Source organism: Mobula hypostoma, chromosome 7 (assembly GCF_963921235.1).
Source record: "Mobula hypostoma chromosome 7, sMobHyp1.1, whole genome shotgun sequence".
In the NCBI taxonomy this organism is placed as follows: domain Eukaryota; kingdom Metazoa; phylum Chordata; class Chondrichthyes; order Myliobatiformes; family Myliobatidae; genus Mobula; species Mobula hypostoma.
The window spans coordinates 163,012,688-163,031,076 of record NC_086103.1 but is presented as its reverse complement, the minus strand read 5'-3'; the positions used below and the strand labels follow the sequence as shown (position 1 = coordinate 163,031,076).

The 18,389-nt window shown below is 42.3% G+C and overlaps 1 protein-coding gene across 2 annotated transcripts in view; it reads right to left on the bottom strand.

Moving 5' to 3' along the window:
* Positions 1-18,389, bottom strand: part of LOC134349720 (alpha-1,3-mannosyl-glycoprotein 4-beta-N-acetylglucosaminyltransferase A-like) — a 288,721-nt gene that overhangs the window by 40,688 nt on the left and 229,644 nt on the right. For both annotated transcript variants that reach the window (XM_063054473.1, XM_063054474.1), the window contains 2 exons: positions 9,039-9,146; positions 60-253 (listed from right to left, as the gene is read on the bottom strand). In XM_063054473.1, the coding sequence (XP_062910543.1) occupies positions 60-253; positions 9,039-9,146 (302 nt within the window). The remainder of the gene's footprint in view (positions 1-59; positions 254-9,038; positions 9,147-18,389) is intronic.

Here is an 18,389-nt window from a genome sequence, read left to right as displayed (position 1 = left end):
AAGCTTTGTAAAAACTTAACTACTATATTCAATGGTTTACCTCTCTAGAGGTGACTTACCTATCTATATTCAATGGTTTGTCAAATCTGAAGAGAATATAGTCACCAGCGAGAGGTGTAATGCCCCAGAAGAAGTCCTCTCCCAGGTAAACTTTATCCAATGTATGTCCTTGGTAAACTTTCAGTGAGGTTGATACCTCTGCCGATGGATTGACGTGCATTTTGTGAAGTAAAGGCTTCATAAAATCTTTATCCTTAGGAGAGAAAAAGTAAACCCCATGCACGCATATTACTGAATGAAAAATATCAATTATGCAATATATAAAATGCTGAATATATTAAGTAACTTTTTAATGTGCTAAAGATTGAAATATTCATTAATGTTTGCAAATCCATTCTGTTTTGCTACTTGCAATCTATTCATGAGTTACAAAGAAATGATTCTGTTCTGACCAATCAGTAAATTTCTACAATTAGGGAAATGTTGGTTGGAGTAAAAATAGAAAATGCTGAGTATCAAGGTAAGAATACAAAGCTCAAAGGGTTTATTACTAACCAAATCATAACCTATTGATTTTTGGAATTTGTTGTGTGTGTGTGTTTGTTTGGCCTTTTCAGGTTCTGGGTTTTGCTGTCATGGTCATCCTGCTGCTGGTAAATGAACTGAAGAATAAATAGTGGTTTGGTTTGGAAAGTCAGGTGAGCACTTCAAAATTTCAGAAGTTATTTACCTTGAGGCCAAGGCTTTTAGCCTTAACTCAGCAAACTATTCCTTCCAACTTTCTGGGTCCCTTGTGATTGATACATTTCTCTGAGTACCACCAGGTGTTTTACAACTTGAGAAAAGACTGCTTTTTCCATAGTAGTTTGATCTTGGCACTGGCATTGCCAAGGAGCAAGTTCCCATGAAAGCTGCCAAGTGGGGAATGAGTTACAGTAGGGCTTTCACTGAAACCTAATCCTGACAACAGCCCGCTCAGCTTAGCTTGACTCTGGAATCTTTCCGGTCAAATGCTCAGCCTCACCCAGTGAACGATCCACTGGGACTTTCACAGATAGCCTGAATAATATGGTATAATAGTGTAATCTTGCAACTCCAACACTGGGAAAGAAGGCAACATTGTGGACCATGAACAACAAAACATAATATGCCATAGATATACTGCTGGTAAATAGGATTTGTATAGGTAGGTGCTTGACGGTCTGTCTGAAAACAGTGGGCCGAGGAGCCTGTTTCTGTGCTACACAACACTGTGACATACAGATAAAGAGTTGGAAATGAAATGAGACTGATTCAGTAACTGTATGGGACGCCGCACTGTAGCTCAAACCCACACTGTCAATTTGATTTCTATTGACTTTCAAAATTCTGGATTATGACAGACAAACAAAAAGAGGCTTCAGGGATGCAAGTCAGAGACACAAAAGATTCTGAAAATACTGGAATGTTGGCGGTTTATTTCCCGGCACTGATGCTTGTCCCACCTGCTGAGTTCCTCCAGCATTCTGTGTGTGTTGCTCAGGGATGAAGGTAATCAGCATCCTCTGTACGAAGAGCAAATAGGGCTCTTCATGGATATAAAAATGCCAAGCTGCATCTATCCAGTAAAGCTGGTAAAAATGAGATGAAAAAGGATATGTGCTTGCAGCATAAAGAACGGCCTCTTCCCTTTGCATTGTATATTGCAATATTGTATATTTCAAAACTTTGCTCACACCCGCTGAGAAAGGGGTCCAATGAAAAGATGCCGATTGGTTAAAGGTTCTGACTTTAAAATAGAAATCACGTACTCTCACAGAATGGATTACTAAAAACACTAAACTTAAAGCTCTCCGGCAATGAGTAGAAGCTAATCTCAACCAGGTAGTTTATAAAGATGAGCCTTATTTGTGACATATACAATGAAATGTCCATTATACATGGCCGATCAGCAGCATCAACAGAGCTTCACCAAGAGGGATTTCTTGTAGGTCAGCAGCGGATATTTAAAAAGGGAGCTTCGAGGGCGTTTGTCCGTTGTACGTGTCCAATCAGCAGTGTCAACAGAGCTCTACAAACGAAATAAAAGTACAGAAAGGATAAGCAGAGCGGTCATTGCCAGAGTCGGCCAGTGGCAGAGTAGAAGCGACAGGGTTTGGCTCAGAAGAGGCCTCGGCTCAGAGGAGGCGTTGGCTCTGTATAAAGCATCTGTTAAGGTTTTCTTTTCGTTTTTTCCCCTCCGTCTTACTGTACCATTTAAATGGCTGTGGTGTGCTCTTCGTGCCGGATGTTGGAGAATTGGGAGACCCAGAGTCTCCCAGGGGACCACACCTGTGTTAAGTGCATCCGGCTGCAGCTCCTTGAAGACAGTGTTAGGGATCTGGAGCAGCAGCTGGATGACCTTCGGCTTGTACGGGAGAGTGAGGGAATAACTGATCAAAGTTACAGGGAAGTAGTCACCCCAAAGTTGCAGGAGGCGAGTAGCTTGGTGACTGTCAGGTGAAATGGAAATAGGCAGATAGAGCAGAGCACCCCTGTGGCCATTCCCCTCAAAAGCACTTTTGTGTGGGATGACCTCCCGGGAGAAAGCCACGCTGACCGGGTTACAGGCACTGAGCATGGGTCCATGGTGCAGAAGGGAAAGAAAGAGAAGAAGGGAGCAGTAGTAACAGGGGACTTGATAGTGAGGGGAACAGACAGAAGATCTGTGGATGTGAATGGGACACCTTGATGGTATGTTGCCTCCCAGGTGCCAGGGTCAAGGATGTCACAGATCGCGTCCACAACATTTTGGAAAGGTAGGGGGAGCAGCCAGATGTCTTGGTACATATTGGTTCCAATGACATAGGAAAGAAAATCAATCAGGTCCTGAAAAGAGAATTTAGAGAGCTAGGTAGAAAGCTGAGAAGCAGCATCTCTGGAGTAGTAATTTCTGGATTGCTGCCTGTGCCTCGTGCCAGTGAGGGTAGAAACAGGATGATTTGGCAGATAAATGCGTGGCTGAGATGCTGGTGCAGGGGGCAGAGCTTCAAGTTCTTGGATAATTGGGATCTCTTCTGGGGGGGGGGGTATGACCTGTTCAAAAGTGACGGGTTGCACCTGAACATGAGGGGGGCCAATATTCTCACGGGGAGGTTTGTTAGAGCTGTTGGGGAGGGTTTAATCTAACTTGGCAGGGGGTTGCAAACTGGAGCGAAGGGACTTGGGAAAGGACGGATGGTAAAAAAATGAAGAGAGTGTATAGTCAGATTGTCAGGAAGGGCAGGCAGGTGATGGGACTTAGTTGCAGCCAACATGCTGAGTATCAAATCATTAGGGATGCAGAGTCAGAAAGGACAGCAAATATGGTACTCAAGGTGTTGTATCTAAATGCATGTAGTATAAGAAATAAAGTGGATAATCTTGTTGTAATGTTACAGATTGCCAGGTACGATGTTGTGGCCATCACTGAATCATTGCTGAATCATGGTTGTAGTTGGGAGCTGAATGTCCAAGGTTACACGTTATATCGGAGGAGTGGGAAGCTAGGCAGAAGGGTTGGAACAGCTTTACTGGTAAAAAAAAAGGCATCAAATCAGTAGAAAGATGTGACATAGGACCGGAAGATGTTGAATCCTTGTGGGTTGACTTAAGAAACTGCAAGGGTAAAAGGGCGTTGATGGCAGTTATATACAGGCCTCCCAACAGTGGCTGGGAGGTAGACCACGGGTTACAACAGGAAATAGAAAAGGCATGTCAAAAGGGCTATATTATGGTAGTCATCGGAGATTTTAACATGCAGTTTGTTTAGGAAAATCAGGTTGGTAATGAATCTTAAGAGAGTGAGTTTGTTGACTGCCTAAGAGATAGTTTTTAGAGCAGTTTGACGTGGAGCCTACTAGGGGATCAGCTATACTGGATTGGGTGTTATGTAATGAACCGGAGGCAATTAGGAAGCTTAAGGTAAAAGAACCCTTAGGAACCACTGACCACAATATGATTGTGTTCAACTTGAAATTTGATAAGGAGAAAGTAAAGTCTGACATAGCAGTATTTCAGTGGAGTAAGGGAAATTATAGTTGTATGAGACAGGAGTTGGCCAAAGTAAAATGGAAGGAACAGCTGGCAAGGATGTCAGCAGAACAGCAATGGTATGTGTTTTTGGGAAAAATGAGGAAGGTGCAGGACATGCGTATCCCAAAAATGAAGAGGTACTCAAAATAGTAAAATAGTACAGCTGTGGCTGACGAGGGAAGTCAAAGCTATTGTAAATGCAACAGAAAGGGCAAACAACAAAGCAAAAATTAGTGGGAAGATAGAGGATTGGGAAGTTTTTAATAACCTACAGAGAGCAACTAAAATCTCATTAGAAAGGAAAAGATGAAACATGAAAGCAAACTAGCAAATAATATCAAAGTGGATACTAAAAGTTTTATCAAGTATGTTAAAAATAACAGAGGAATGAGAGTGGACATAGGACTGCTAGAAAATGAGGCAGGAGAAATAACGGGGGACAAGGAGACAGCTGCTGAACTAAATGAGTATTTTGAGCCAGTCTTCACTGTGGAAGGCACTAGCAGTATGCCTGATGTTGTAGACCGTGAAGCAAGAGAAGTGGGTGCAGTTACCATTACAAGAGAGAAGGTACTCAAAAAGCTGAAAGACCTAAAGGTACATAAGTCACCCGGACCAGATGAACTGCACCCTAAGGTTCTGAAAGAAGTAGCATTAGAGATTGTGGTGGCATTAGAAATGAGCTTTCAAAAATCATTGGTCTCTAGCATAGTGCCAGAGGACTGGAAAATTGCACACATTACTCCACTCTTTAAGAAAGGAGGAAGGCAGCAGAAAGGAAATTATAGACCAGTTAGCCTGATCTCAATGATTGGGAAGATGTTGGAGTCAATCGTTAAGGAAGAGGTGATGGGAGTACTCGGTACAAAGTCAGCACGGCTTTCTTCAGGGAAAATCCTGCCTGACAAACCTGTTGGAATTTTTTGAGGAGACTACAAATAGGATTGATAAAGGGGATGCAGTAAATATTGTATATTTGGACTTGCAGGAGGCTTTTGACAAGGTGCCACAGATGAGGCTGCTTACCAAGTTAAGAGCCCATGGTATTACAGGAAAGTTACTAAGATAGTTGGAGTATTGGCTGATTCGTAGGAAGCAGTGAGTAGGAATAAAAGGATCCTTTTCTGGTTGGCTGCCAGTGACTAGTGGTGTTCTGCAGGGGTCGGTGTTGGGAACACTTCTTTTTATGCTGTATATAAATGATTTAGATGATGGAATAGAGGGCTTTGTTGCCAAGTTTTCAGATGATATGAAGATTGGTTGAGGGGCAGGTAGTGTTGAGGAAACAGGTAGGATGCAAAGGGACTTAGACAGATTAGAAGAATGGGCAAGAAAGTGGCAAATGAAATACAATGTTGAAAAGTGCATGGTTATGCACTTTGGTAGTAAAAATAAACATGCAGACTATTTTCTAAACAGGGAGGGAAATCCAAAAATCTGAGATGCATAGGGACTTGGGAGTCTTTGTGCAGAACATTCTGAAGGTTAACTTGCAGGCTGAGTCGGTGGTGAAGAAGGCAAATGCCATGTTTAGCATTCATTTCAAGAGGTCTAGAATACTAGAGCAAGGATGTGATACTGAGGCTTTATAAGGCACTGGTGAGGCCTCACCTTGTGTATTGTGAACAGTGTTGGGCCCCCCATCTTAGAAAAGATGTGCTGGCATTGGAGAGGGTCCTGAGGAGGTTCACAAAGATGATTCCAGGAATGAAAGGGTTATCATACGAAGAATGTTTAATGGCTTTGGGTTTGTACTCACTGGAATTCAGAAGGATGAGGGGGGCTTTGATTGAAACCTTTCGAATGTTGAAAGGTCTAGACAGAGTAGAAGTGGAAAGGTTGTTTCTCATGTTGGGAGAGTCTAAGACAAGAGGGCACAGCTTCAGGATAGAAAGGCACCCTTTCAAAACAGATGTGGAGAAATTTCTTTAGCCAAGGGTTGGTGAATTTATGGAAGTTATTGCCAGATGCAGTGGTGGAGGCCTGGTCATTGGGTGTATTTAAGGCAGAGATTGATAGGTTCTTGATTGGACATGGCATCAAAGGTTATGGGGAGAAGGCCAGGAACTGGGGTTGAGGAGGAGAAAGGATCAGCCATAATGGAATGGTGGAGCTGCCTTGATGGGCCAGATGGCCTAATTCTGCTCCTATGTCTTAGAGTCTTATAGAAAAATACAGTGAAATGCGTCGTTTGTATCCAATCAAATCGGTGAACATTGTGCTGTGGGGGGTAGCCTACAAGTGTTGCCAAGGTCTTGTGCCAACTTAGCATGCCCTCCATTTACTAACCCTAACCTGCACTTCTTTGGGAGTTGGGAGGTGGGAGGTGGGAGGAAACTGGAGCACCCAAAGGAAACGCACATGGCCATGTGAAGGACATACAAACCCCTTACGGGCTGCGATGGGAATCAAACCCCGATCGGTGATCGTTGGCGCTGTAGCACGATTGCACTAACTGCTCTGCCACTGTGCCAACCATGGGTTCAGATTCCAGAGGGACATTAACATGAGCAGCCATCAGCTGTATGAAAAGTGACAACTTCAAGGGTGGCTTTTCAGAATTTTTTTTTGGGGGGGTGGGTGGGTTCTACAAGGATCCAACCTGGGAACTTCACTTCATTACTGAATAAAAATCAGCAGTAAAAATGAAATTGTCAAAATATCTTGAACAAAGAGGAATAGATGTGAAATCTGTATTGCAATGTTACAAGTATTTTCTTCCTTTTCGATAACTTCTGTTCATGATTTAATTAGATTTAAACTAAATTTGCATACCGGAATTCACAGATTATTTAAAAATGGATCCCATTTAAGGTCAGACTAAATGTCATGTGTATTTTATACTAATCTAGCAGTATATGTCAAGCATAACAAACAACACTGCTTAAATTGCACTGGACAGACTACACTAAGTGCAGGGGCCCCACTTTCATTGATTGCTTGGTATAATCCAGTCCATATTACATCCGACACCTGCTGTACTTTCAAACAACTCACTGTTCAAAAGAGTTTGGAAATTTTTTTTGACTGATTGGCACATTTTGATTGGACCCATTCCTCTGTGGCATGATTAATGTTTTGAAATTTATTCTACAGGATGAACAGGGGCGGAGACAGCAGGGGGTGAAGGGGGAGAGTGAGAGTGGGGGAAGAGCGAGAAAGAGTGACATTCATTATATTCAAGTCATTTTTCATTTTTACCTCTTTTATTGCTATGTGTGATGGGCGGCAGTGTTAGCTGTGAGGAGGATGCTAAGAGGATGCAGGGTGACTTGGATAGGTTGGGTGAGTGGGCAAATTCATGGCAGATGCAATTTAATGTGGATAAATGTGAAGTTATCCACTTTGGTGGCAAAAATAGGAAAACAGATTATTATCTGAATGGTGGCCGATTAGGAAAAGGGGAGGTGCAACGAGACCTGGGTGTCATTATACACCAGTCATTGAAAGTGGGCATGCAGGTACAGCAGGCGGTGAAAAAGGCCAATGGTATGCTGGCATTTATAGCGAGAGGATTCGAGTACAGGAGCAGGGAGGTACTACTGCAGTTGTACAAGGCCTTGGTGAGACCACACCTGCAGTATTGTGTGCAGTTTTGGTCCCCTAATCTGAGGAAAGACATCCTTGCCATAGAGGGAGTACAAAGAAGGTTCACCAGATTGATTCCTGGGATGGCAGGACTTACATATGAAGAAAGACTGGATGAACTAGGCTTGTACTCGTTGGAATTTAGAAGATTGAGGGGGGATCTGATTGAAACGTATAAGATCCTAAAGGGATTGGACAGGCTAGATGCAGGAAGATTGTTCCCGATGTCGGGGAAGTCCAGAACGAGGGGTCACAGTTTGAGGATAAGGGGGAAGCCTTTTAGGACTGAGATTAGGAAAAACTTCTTCACACAGAGAGTGGTGAATCTGTGGAATTCTCTGCCACAGGAAACAGTTGAGGCCAGTTCATTGGCTGTATTTAAGAGGGAGTTAGATATGGCCCTTGTGGCTACGGGGATCAGGGGGTATGGAGGGAAGGCTGGTGCAGGGTTCTGAGTTGGATGATCAGCCATGATCATAATAAATGGCGGTGCAGGCTCGAAGGGCCGAATGGCCTACTCCTGCACCTATTTTCTATGTTTCTATGTTTCACAGGACAATATAGCTTAGCTTTATTTATAGCCACAGTGAAACAAAAGAGTGCACAGATAGGCAGCTAGCACAGCTTCAGAAACCCATTTCAATCCCACCCTCTGGTACCTTCCACAGAGAGGGCATGTTCTCCTCATGACCACATGGACTCCCCCCACATTCTCTCCTCCCTCGTTCCAAGGATGCGAGATGATGCAAAGTCTTGAGCCCTATTGTCAATTGTTCATTTCCCTCCATAGATGCTTCCTGACCTGCTCAATTCCTCCAGCACTCTTGCGTGCTGCTCCAGGTCTCCAACAGCTGTAGCCCCTTGGGGCTCCGAGCAGCCAGGTTAATTGGCCGTTATAAATTGATGCCTGTGTGATGGGAATGTGGAGCGAATTGGTTCGAAGGAAATTCAGTGGAGAATAGCGCTACTCCATGAACAGGCATCCTCCAAGAGGACTACTACCTTGTCGTGGTTTGGAGGCTTGTATGCCTCAGTGATCTGGAGAGCTATGTTGGCTGGAGTCAGGGCCTTGTACTTTGACGCTTGGTAGGGTCACCTATGTCAAACAGGTCAAAGGGTAGAGGCCAGACTAAGACTGGCCCACCCATCCTCCAGGTTTGGGGGTTCAGCTCCGGGCTAACAACCCTGAGTGGTAAAACAAAATTGTTACGGAACAACAATGAAGAATCCTACATCTGAGTGTGACGGTATTCCCTGAGTCTCCACCCGGGATTTTCATGACTGACTGTCGTGAAAACTGAGGGGAAGCTACTCACATGATGAAGGAAGCCTTCAGTACCACCAAGACCAAAACTGATTTTGATGGCTAAGGATAGAGATAAAGTCACTGCATGACAGAAGTTAAAAATGGTACTCACGGTCAACTTCTGAATCTTGCCCGCCAATGATGAATGCAATCCGACGTGCTGGAAAAGAGATGGTCTGAATCGAATCCTGATGTTAGACTTCTGCCGCTCACAGTGTTTCTAAAAACACAAGAAAATAAATGGTTATTAGAATCTGAACTAATGCTCCAAGCAGTGTTAAGCAGTTGAGATTAAAAGCAGGCAAAATTAAATATCACTGGAGAACTGTATTGCTCCTTTTCCTATTACACAGTTTCAATTTTTAATTGTATTTGGCTAAAGCAATTTGACCATTTCATTTGAAACTCGTGCATAAAAATGAACAAAGAATGACTTGCGTCATCGTCTGCAATAAAAGGCATTAGTACCACAAGGGAATTTATTAGAGAAGAAGAAAGATATGTAATCAGTGGGCAGAGAAGATATGGATTAAATTTGGTTGGAAGAAACAAAACAAGGCATGAATTAAGAGTTGTTTTTTTCATTGATTGCAAGTAAGCAACATCATCTCATTGGGATCAGAGCTGCATAATGCATATAAACTTGCCTTTATATAGCACCTTTCAAAATGTCCAAAGGCACTTTAATGTACTTTCTAAAGTGTTATTACTGCTATAATGTAGGAAAAAATGACATTTAATTTGCACCCAGCAAGGTCTTATCAACAACAACATGATAACGATCACATATTCTGGTTATTTAAACAAAATACTGATCAAGTGAGAAGTATTGGCCAAGTATCTGGGAACACTTCCCTGATCTTCAAAAAAAAAGTGCCATCATTCTTTCATCATTCACCCAGAACAGGTCTTAGTTTATTAGGGAATTACTGACAGAGCAAAACTGCTAGGGCATTCCCCTGGATTGTCAGCTTGGATATATGGATATATACGTTCACACCTCATGAGTGAAAAAGGTCAAGTCCATCATTACGGACCCCTATGACCCAGGATAGGGGTCATTGTTACCATCAAGGAGAAGGTACAGGAGTCTGAAAACACACAATCAACGTCTCAGGAACAATTTCTTCACCTCCACCATCAGATTTCTGAATGGACAATAAATCCGTGAACACTATCTCATTATTATTTCTCATCTCTTTTTGCACTACATATTTAATTTAATTCTTAATAAATAGTTATTGTAATTTATACTTTATAACTGTAAATTGCATTGTACTGCTGATAACAAATTTCATGACATATGCCAGTGATATTGAACCTGATTCTGATTAGGACTTGAATATTGAAATAAGACTCAAGAGATTCTTCAGATTCTGGAAATCATAAGCAACACGCTCAAAATTATGGAGGAACTGAGGAAGGTCTCGGCCCGAATTGACAACCTTTTATTCCCCTCCATAGAGGCTGCCTGGCCTGCTGAGTTCCTCCAGGATTTTGTGGAAGTACAGTAATATTTAAATTGAACCTGCAAGAATTGTTTCAGACAGCTGCCATTATGTTCTTGATTAAATGCAAAGGCAGTTGAGTAGATAAGTTATTTGGAGTTTGGAGACCTGGACTGTTCCCCAGATGGCCATAAGACATTAGGAGCAGAATTATATCATTCAGCCTATAAAGTCTACTCTACAATTTGCTCATGGCTGATTTATTATCACTCTCAAACCCATTCACCTCTTCATCATACTTTATTAAACAGTAAAATATTTGCAGTGGACTGGAAGTACAGAAATACAAGAGGTTTTTCAGATGTTGGAAATCCAGAGCAAAATACACACGAAATGCTGGAGGAACTCAGCGGGTCAGGCAGCATCTATGCAGGGGAGTAAACAGTCAGTGTTTCATTGCCAGTCCTGATGATGGGTCTTGGCCCAAATCACCAACTGTTCATTTCCCTCCATAGATGCTGCCCCTGACTTGCTGAGTTCCACCAGCATTTTGTGTGTTTTGAACTTTGCACTTTCTGGTATAGTCTGAACTTGCTATCTGTAGCAATGATTAAAAGGATGAAGAGCTAGGTTAACCCTGTTACACTCTAAAATTGGGTGTACTGGTATAGGTAATATTGTAGATGCAAAGGCAAAATAATTTTGACAAGGGTGAAATAGGCAAACATAGGGAAGGAACGGAATCCAATGTATTTGCAAGGGCTGAGAGTAAAGAGAACAGGGAAGGTTCTGGAAAGCTACGCTGGAAAGTGAGAGGAGTATGAGAAACAGTGAGAACAAGTTCAAAGTTCAAAGAAAATTTATTATCAAAGTACATATATTGTATACTTTCAGATTTATTTGCTCGCAGGCACTTACAGGGACAAAAGAAATATAATTTATGAAAATTTAAACAAAAAAACACTCTCAACCAATGTGTAAAAGAAGGCAAGCTACAAATAAAAACAGTACTGAGAAAATGAGTTGTCGAGAATTCTTGAAGGTGAGTCTATTGGTCATAGAATTAGTTCAGAGTACCTTCAAACATGGAGCTCAGCGGGCCAGTAATCAAAGTTCAAAAAGTTCAAGGTAAACTTATTATCAAAGTACATATATGCCAGCATGTACAACCTTGAAATTCATTTTCTTGCAGGCATTCACAGTAGAACAAAGAAATACAACAGAATCAATGAAAAACTACACAGAAATAAAGACTGACAAACCACCAAAATGCGAAAGAAGACAAACTGTGCAAAATATGAAATAAGTAACCCCGAGAATGCGAATTGTAGAGTCCTTGAAAATGAGTCTACAGGTTGTAGAATCAGTTCAGATTTGAGGTGAGTGAAGTTCCTCAGCGATTCAGGAACAGCTTCTTTCCCTCTGCCATCCAATTCCTGAATGGATTTTGAAGCTTTGGACACTACCTCACCTTTTTTTAAACATACAGTATTTCTGTTTTTTTGCACATTTTTAAATAATCTATTCAATATACGTAAAGAATTTACTTCTTTATTTATTATGTTTTATTTATTAATTTTCTCTCTCTCTCTGCTGTATTATGTATTGCATTGAACTGCTGCTGCTAAGTTAACAAATTTCACGTCACATGCCGGTGATAATAAACCTGATTCTGATTACCCCTGCTGGTTCAGGAGCCTGACGACTGTAGGGTTATAACTGCTCCTGATCCTGGTGGCTTGGCAGACCAGGCTTCTGTACCTCCATCCTGATGGCAGTTGTGAGAGGAGGGCATGGGTTATTGGATCTGTTGGAACTTTTGCCCAAAGACTTTGTCAAAGGTCGATGCTATTGAGATCTTCAGAGAGGTGAGAAAAAGAGATGGAAAGATGTCGGGAGGGAATTCCAGAATCTGGACACAGCTACCACCAGAATGATTAGAAAAACAGAATGATTAATAGAATGGAATTCAAAGACAGTAGTGATTTCAGTATTTTGTGAGAGAGAAAGGACACGGGAGAAGTGTTAGGGCAAGGGGAAATGGGAGAAAAGAGAATACAAAATATCCCTGGGAATACAAAAAAGAAATACAAGCCAAGGAAGAATTTATTCTGATAACCAAATAAAGAAATGTAACATAAAAGTGAAATGCCGACTTTTCCTCAGGTGAAATATGTCACATTAGCAAACTTTATATTGTAAGATTAGAACTTGCAAACCTCCAATTTTCCATATCCCAATACCTGTAGACTATATTTTTAAGAAACCAATTTTACTTAACCTGAGAATGTAAGCTAGCTAAATATCCAATAATACAATGGTAAACATCATAACTAAAAGATTACTGATTAACCACCAATACATTAACTGAGCAAACGTAATTTAAAGGCTTGATGTACACATGAAGACAACCCTCCTTTCCAGTGCTGTGAATACTGCAAGTTTGCAGTAAACATATCTACCACAAAGACCTTGAACAACCTATTTCAACGACCCTCAGCACAAAGGACAGGGCTTCTCCAGGTTACAGCAGGGTTCCATTCCTGTAACTGGAGCAGTCTGCAAGTTGGAAATGCAGCTGTGGACTGAGTTCCCACATGCTGGAAGGTGCCTCCATCTCCACAGCAACCAACAAATCCATCCCAACAGTGTCCCAAACACTCGTTCCTATATACGAGCTGTACCTAAGCCGGGTGGTCGTAAACCAGGGAGGACCTGTAGAAAGAATATTTTGTTAATTACGTGTACAATAATGTCCACCAGATGAGGAAATATGCCTTCCTTATTCACTCTGGTCTACAGGTGATGAGCCTGAAGCACTTTTTTATCGCTACTTAAGGTTTGGCAAAAGATATTGCCACGAGCACTAACATCCACTTCCTGTGAACAAAATTATGGTATTGCTTTGCACTGCTGTAACTATATGTCATAATTATGTGGTTCTGTCAGTGTTAATCTTTGGTCTGTCTTGTTTTCTGTGATATCACTCCAGAGAAACATTGTATCATTTCTTAATGCATGTATGCATTTCTAAATGACAATAAAAGAGGACTGAGTGTTCTCATAATCTAAAAAAAAAATAAACACTGTAATTTTAAAAGGTGGCATAAATTAGGTACCTGCTGCTGGTGATGGATTTGATTATTTTGGATACAAAGAAAGAAATACACACACTTTTGCAAGAAGCATTGGGTACTCTCATATGCCAATAAAATAATTTTATGGCACTGGTATTAAAAGTCATCATCATTCCTGCATATGTATACGGCTAGGCGGCTGGTGCAATAAATAAAACTTGCATCAATTCTATTGTGCAGTCAAAAAGTCTGAAACTGATTTCACATCATAAATTTTAATGCAGCATTAAATAACAAAACCCATACATGTATAATCAACTCTAATGACCCTTCGTGCTATTTTCAATGGGTTTTATATTCATCTCTGAGAGTAAATGCTGCCATGTTGTTCTCCACTCTCAAGGGCAAACCAACAGATTTCAGAGGAGGTTAGACAGGTTAAGGAGGCGTATGAAATGCTTGCCTTTGTTAATCGAGGCATGGAGTGCAAAAGGAAGGAAGTTGTATTGCGGCTTTGTAAGACTCTAGTTAGGCTGTATCTAGAGCATTGCACACAGTTCTGGTTTCCCTGATATAGAAAGAATACTGAGGCTTTGGAGAGGGTGCAAGAAGGTTGACCAGGATGTTGCCTGGATTAGAAGGCATGTGCTACACTGAGAAGTTAGACAAACTTGAGTTGTTTTCTCCGGAGCAGCAGAGGCTGCGGGGGAGCTGTGATAGAGGTTTATAAAATTATGAAAGCATAGACAGCGTAGACAACCATTACCTTTTCTCCCCAGGGTTGAAATATCTAATACCAGAGGGCATGCATTTAAGGTGGGGGGGGGGGATAACATCAAAGGAGACGCAAAGGGCAAATTTGCTTTTTTTTTAAAAAAAAGCACAGAGTGGTGGGTGCCTGGAATGGACTGCACAGTGGCAGATACATTCGGGACTTTTGAGTGACATTGAGATATGCACATGAATGTCAGGAAAATTGAAGAATATGGACATTGTGTAGGCAGAAGAGATTAGTTTAGGTATCCATTTGATTATGAATTTAATTCATTCAGCAGAATATTGTGGGCTGAAGGGCCTGTTCCTGTGTTATACTATACTCTGTTCCACTCATCAGCTCTACAACCCACAGATCTGAGGGAAGCAATCACAGGAAGGCATTGGTTTATAATGAATGCCCAGTTTTTAAACCACCGACTTGCATTTGAATGCCTGTAAAGGACAACTTGAAGATTAATAAGGAAAGAGAAAAAAAATAGCTAGAAATATAAAAGGGTAGTAAGGGTTTCTATAATTATGCAAAAAACACTCCAATTAGCACAGATTATATTGGTTCAAAAGAGAGTCAGGGGAACTACTAATGGAAAACTAAGATACAGCAGGTGAGTACTTTGCATTAGTCTTGTCTCTAGAGAATACAAGGAATGGCTCAGAGTTGCTGTAAAAGGTGATTTGGAAGGGAGAGAGGAATTCAGGATAATTACAAATAACCAGAGCAGCTGTTTTGAGCAAATTGTTGAAGCTGGTATTTGTTTTTCATTTTTTATTACTGAGGTACATTGAAAAACTTGTCTTGAATACCATCCATAAAGATCAATCCATTACGCTGCGGCAAAACAAGAACAGTGCAAAATGAGGTGGTACAGTATAGACGAAGTACAGTACAGGTGGACAGTAAAATGCAAAGCCACAGGATAGATTGAGGTCTAGAGTCCATCTCATCATACAAGGAGACAGTTTAACAGTGGGATAGAAGCTGTCCCTAAGGCTGGTGGTTTGTGATTTCAGGCTTTTATACCTCCCCCCCCCAATGGGTAGAGGAAGAGGAGGGAACGTCCAGGCTGTGTGGGGTCTTTGATTATGCTGGCTGCTTTACCAAGGCAGCAATAAGTGGTACACAGACCATGGGGGGGGGGGGGAAGAGGTTGGTTCCTGTAACGTACTGAGCTGTGTCCACAACTCTCTGCAGTTTCTTACGGTCACTAGCAGGGCAGTTGCCATACCAAGGATCTGTTTAAGCAAAAATTGGTCAGAATCAAAGGGGCATGCTACGTTTCTTTAGCTACCTGAAGTTGTAGAAGTGCCGGTGAGTTTTCTTGGCCGTGGTATCAGTCTGGTTGGACCAGGACAGGTTCACTTGGAACTTGATGCTCTCAACCCGCTCAGCCTCGGCACTATTGATGTAAATAAAAGCAGGTACACTGCTCCGCTTTCTGAAGTCAGTGACCAGCTCTTTTGCTTTGCTGACATCAAGAGAAAGATTGTTGTCATGACACCATGTCACTAGGCTGTTTACCTCCTTACTGCACTCCGACTCATTGTAATTTGAGATTCAGCCCACTGTAGCGCTGTCACCTGCAAACTGAAGGATGAAGTTGGAGCAGGATTAGCCCATGAAGCCATGTCTGTACACGGAATAGAGTAGGAAGTCCAGGATGCAGCCTTGAAGGGCGCTAGTGTTGAGAATAATTGTGGTGGAGGTGTGGTTGCCCATCTTTACTGATTCCAGTCTGTTGGTCAGGAAGTTAAGTATCCAGATGCAAGGAGAGGTGTTGTGTCCCAAATTTAGGAGTTTAGAGACGGGTTTGCTTGGAATTATAGCATTGAAGGTGGAGCTACAGTCAACAAACACTAGTCTAATATAGTGTTTAATTAGTGTCTAATATAGGTGAATTTACTGTTCAGTTATTCCAGAGATGAGTGTAGGCCAGGGTCATGGCATCTGACGTGGTCGTGTTTCTGTAGGTGAATCGCAGTGGGGCAAGTTTACCTGGCAGGCCGGAGTTAATATGTGCCCTGAACAGCCTCTTAAAGCACTTCATGATGGTGGATGCAACAGACAGAAAATGCTGGAGGAACTCAGCAGGTCAGGCAGCATCTATGGAAAAGAGCACAGTCAACGTTTTGGGCTGAGACCCAGTATTGATGAATGGTCTCAGCCCAAAACGTCAACAGTACTCTGAGTTCCTCCAGAATTTTGTGTGCTGCTTGGATTTCCAGCATCTGCAGACTTTCTCTTGTTTGTGATGATGGACGTCAGAGCCACTGGATGGTAGTCACTAAGGCACAGTACCTTGTTTATATTTATTAGGTTCTGGGGATGGGCGAGTTCTGGGCTGGGCATCCTGCTCACTTATGTAAGGCGAAGCATCTCCCATAGCCTCTCCTTTCCCGGTGCAGTGATCGCCGCAGGACCCTGTCTGGCTTGCCATTCAGGAGATCTCTTGCACATGCCCTCTTCTACACTACTGTGCCCACAGCAATGCCTTCACGTGGGGTCCCTGCTCTTACTGAGTGTTCTACGTCACGGAGCAACAGAGTGCCTAGTGGCATAACTGGGCAGGCGGGGTTCATCAGCTTTGGCTGGCAGCCAGCCTAGGAGAAGGACAGCTCTGATTCCAAACCCGGGCAGATAGGACTCATTAGCCTTGCCAGGCAGTCTGTCTAGGAGAAGGAAAACTCCGATACTCTACCTACAGCCTTATGGTCGCTGCAGCTCACTGTGCTATTGTGGATGTCCTCCTGCCTAAAGAGTGGAATCGGTTCATGCGCACTGATCCTCAACATGCAGCACAAGTGGGAAGAAAAGTCCCTACAGTGACTGAGACTTTTTTTCCCCTCCTGATCTTCACAAGCGAAGAACCAGCCACCATCATCATCATCACTGGGATGATAATGTTCTTTTTAAAACAGGTGGGAACCTCAGACTGAAGGTGATATGCACCGGATCTAAGGACACAGGCAGGGACACCATCCGGGCCAAATGATTTCCGTAGGATCACTCTCAAGAAGACAGATCTTGCTTCCGCGATACTGAATATGGATTCAATTGCATTGGAATCTGATGGGGAGGATGGTAATATTCCATTCCCCCTCTTTTCAAAACGTTCACAGAAAGCATTAAGCTCATCAAGAAGGCATGCAGTGTTGTTGGCAATGCTGTCTGACTTCTGTTTATAGCCTGTTATAGCTTGTAAATCCTGCCACAACTGATGGCTGGTCTGGAACTCTAGTTTGGACAGGGATAATCTCTTGGCATCCCCAGTTGCTTCACAGAGGATGCATCTTGATTGCTTGTAAAGGGCAGTGTCACTTGATTTGAATACAACAGTCCTAGACTTCAGTAGGGAATGGATCTCCCAGTTGATCCACGGTTTCTGGTTTGGGAACACCTGGATTGTCCTTTTTTGTACACAGTCCTCAACACACTTGCTAGTAAAATCTATGAGGACGGTGACATACTCATCCAAGTTTTTGAACGTGGACCAGTCTACTGACTCAAAGCAGTCATGTAGAAGCTCATCTGCTTCCTCAGACCATCACTGAATCAGAATCAGAATCAGGTTTATTATCACCGGCATGTGACGAGAAATGTGTTAACTTAGCAGCAGCAGTTCAATGCAATACATAATCGCAGAGAGAGAAAAAACAATAATCATAAATAAAATAAAACATAATAATAAACAATTAAATCAATTACGTATATTGAATAGATTATTAAAAAATGTGCAAAAACAGAAATACTGTATATTAAAAGTGAAGTAGTGTCCAAAGCTTCAAAGTCCATTCAGGAATCGGATGGCAGAGGGGAAGAAGCTGTTCCTGAATCGCTGAGTGTGCGCCTTCAGGCTTCTGTATCTCCTACCTGGTGGTAACAATAGACAATAGGTGAAGGAGTAGGCCATTCGGCCCTTTGAGCCAGCACCACCATTCACTGTGATCATGGCTGATCATTCACAATCAGTATCCAGTTCCTGCCTTATCCCCATAACCTTTGATTCCACTATCTTTAAGTGCTCTATCCATCTCTTTCTTGAAAGCATCCAGAGACTTGGCCTCCACTGCCTTCTGGGGCAGAGCATTCCAAGTATCCACCACTCTCTGGGTGAAAAAGTTTTTCCTCAACTCCGTACCAAATGGCCTACCCCTTATTCTTAAACT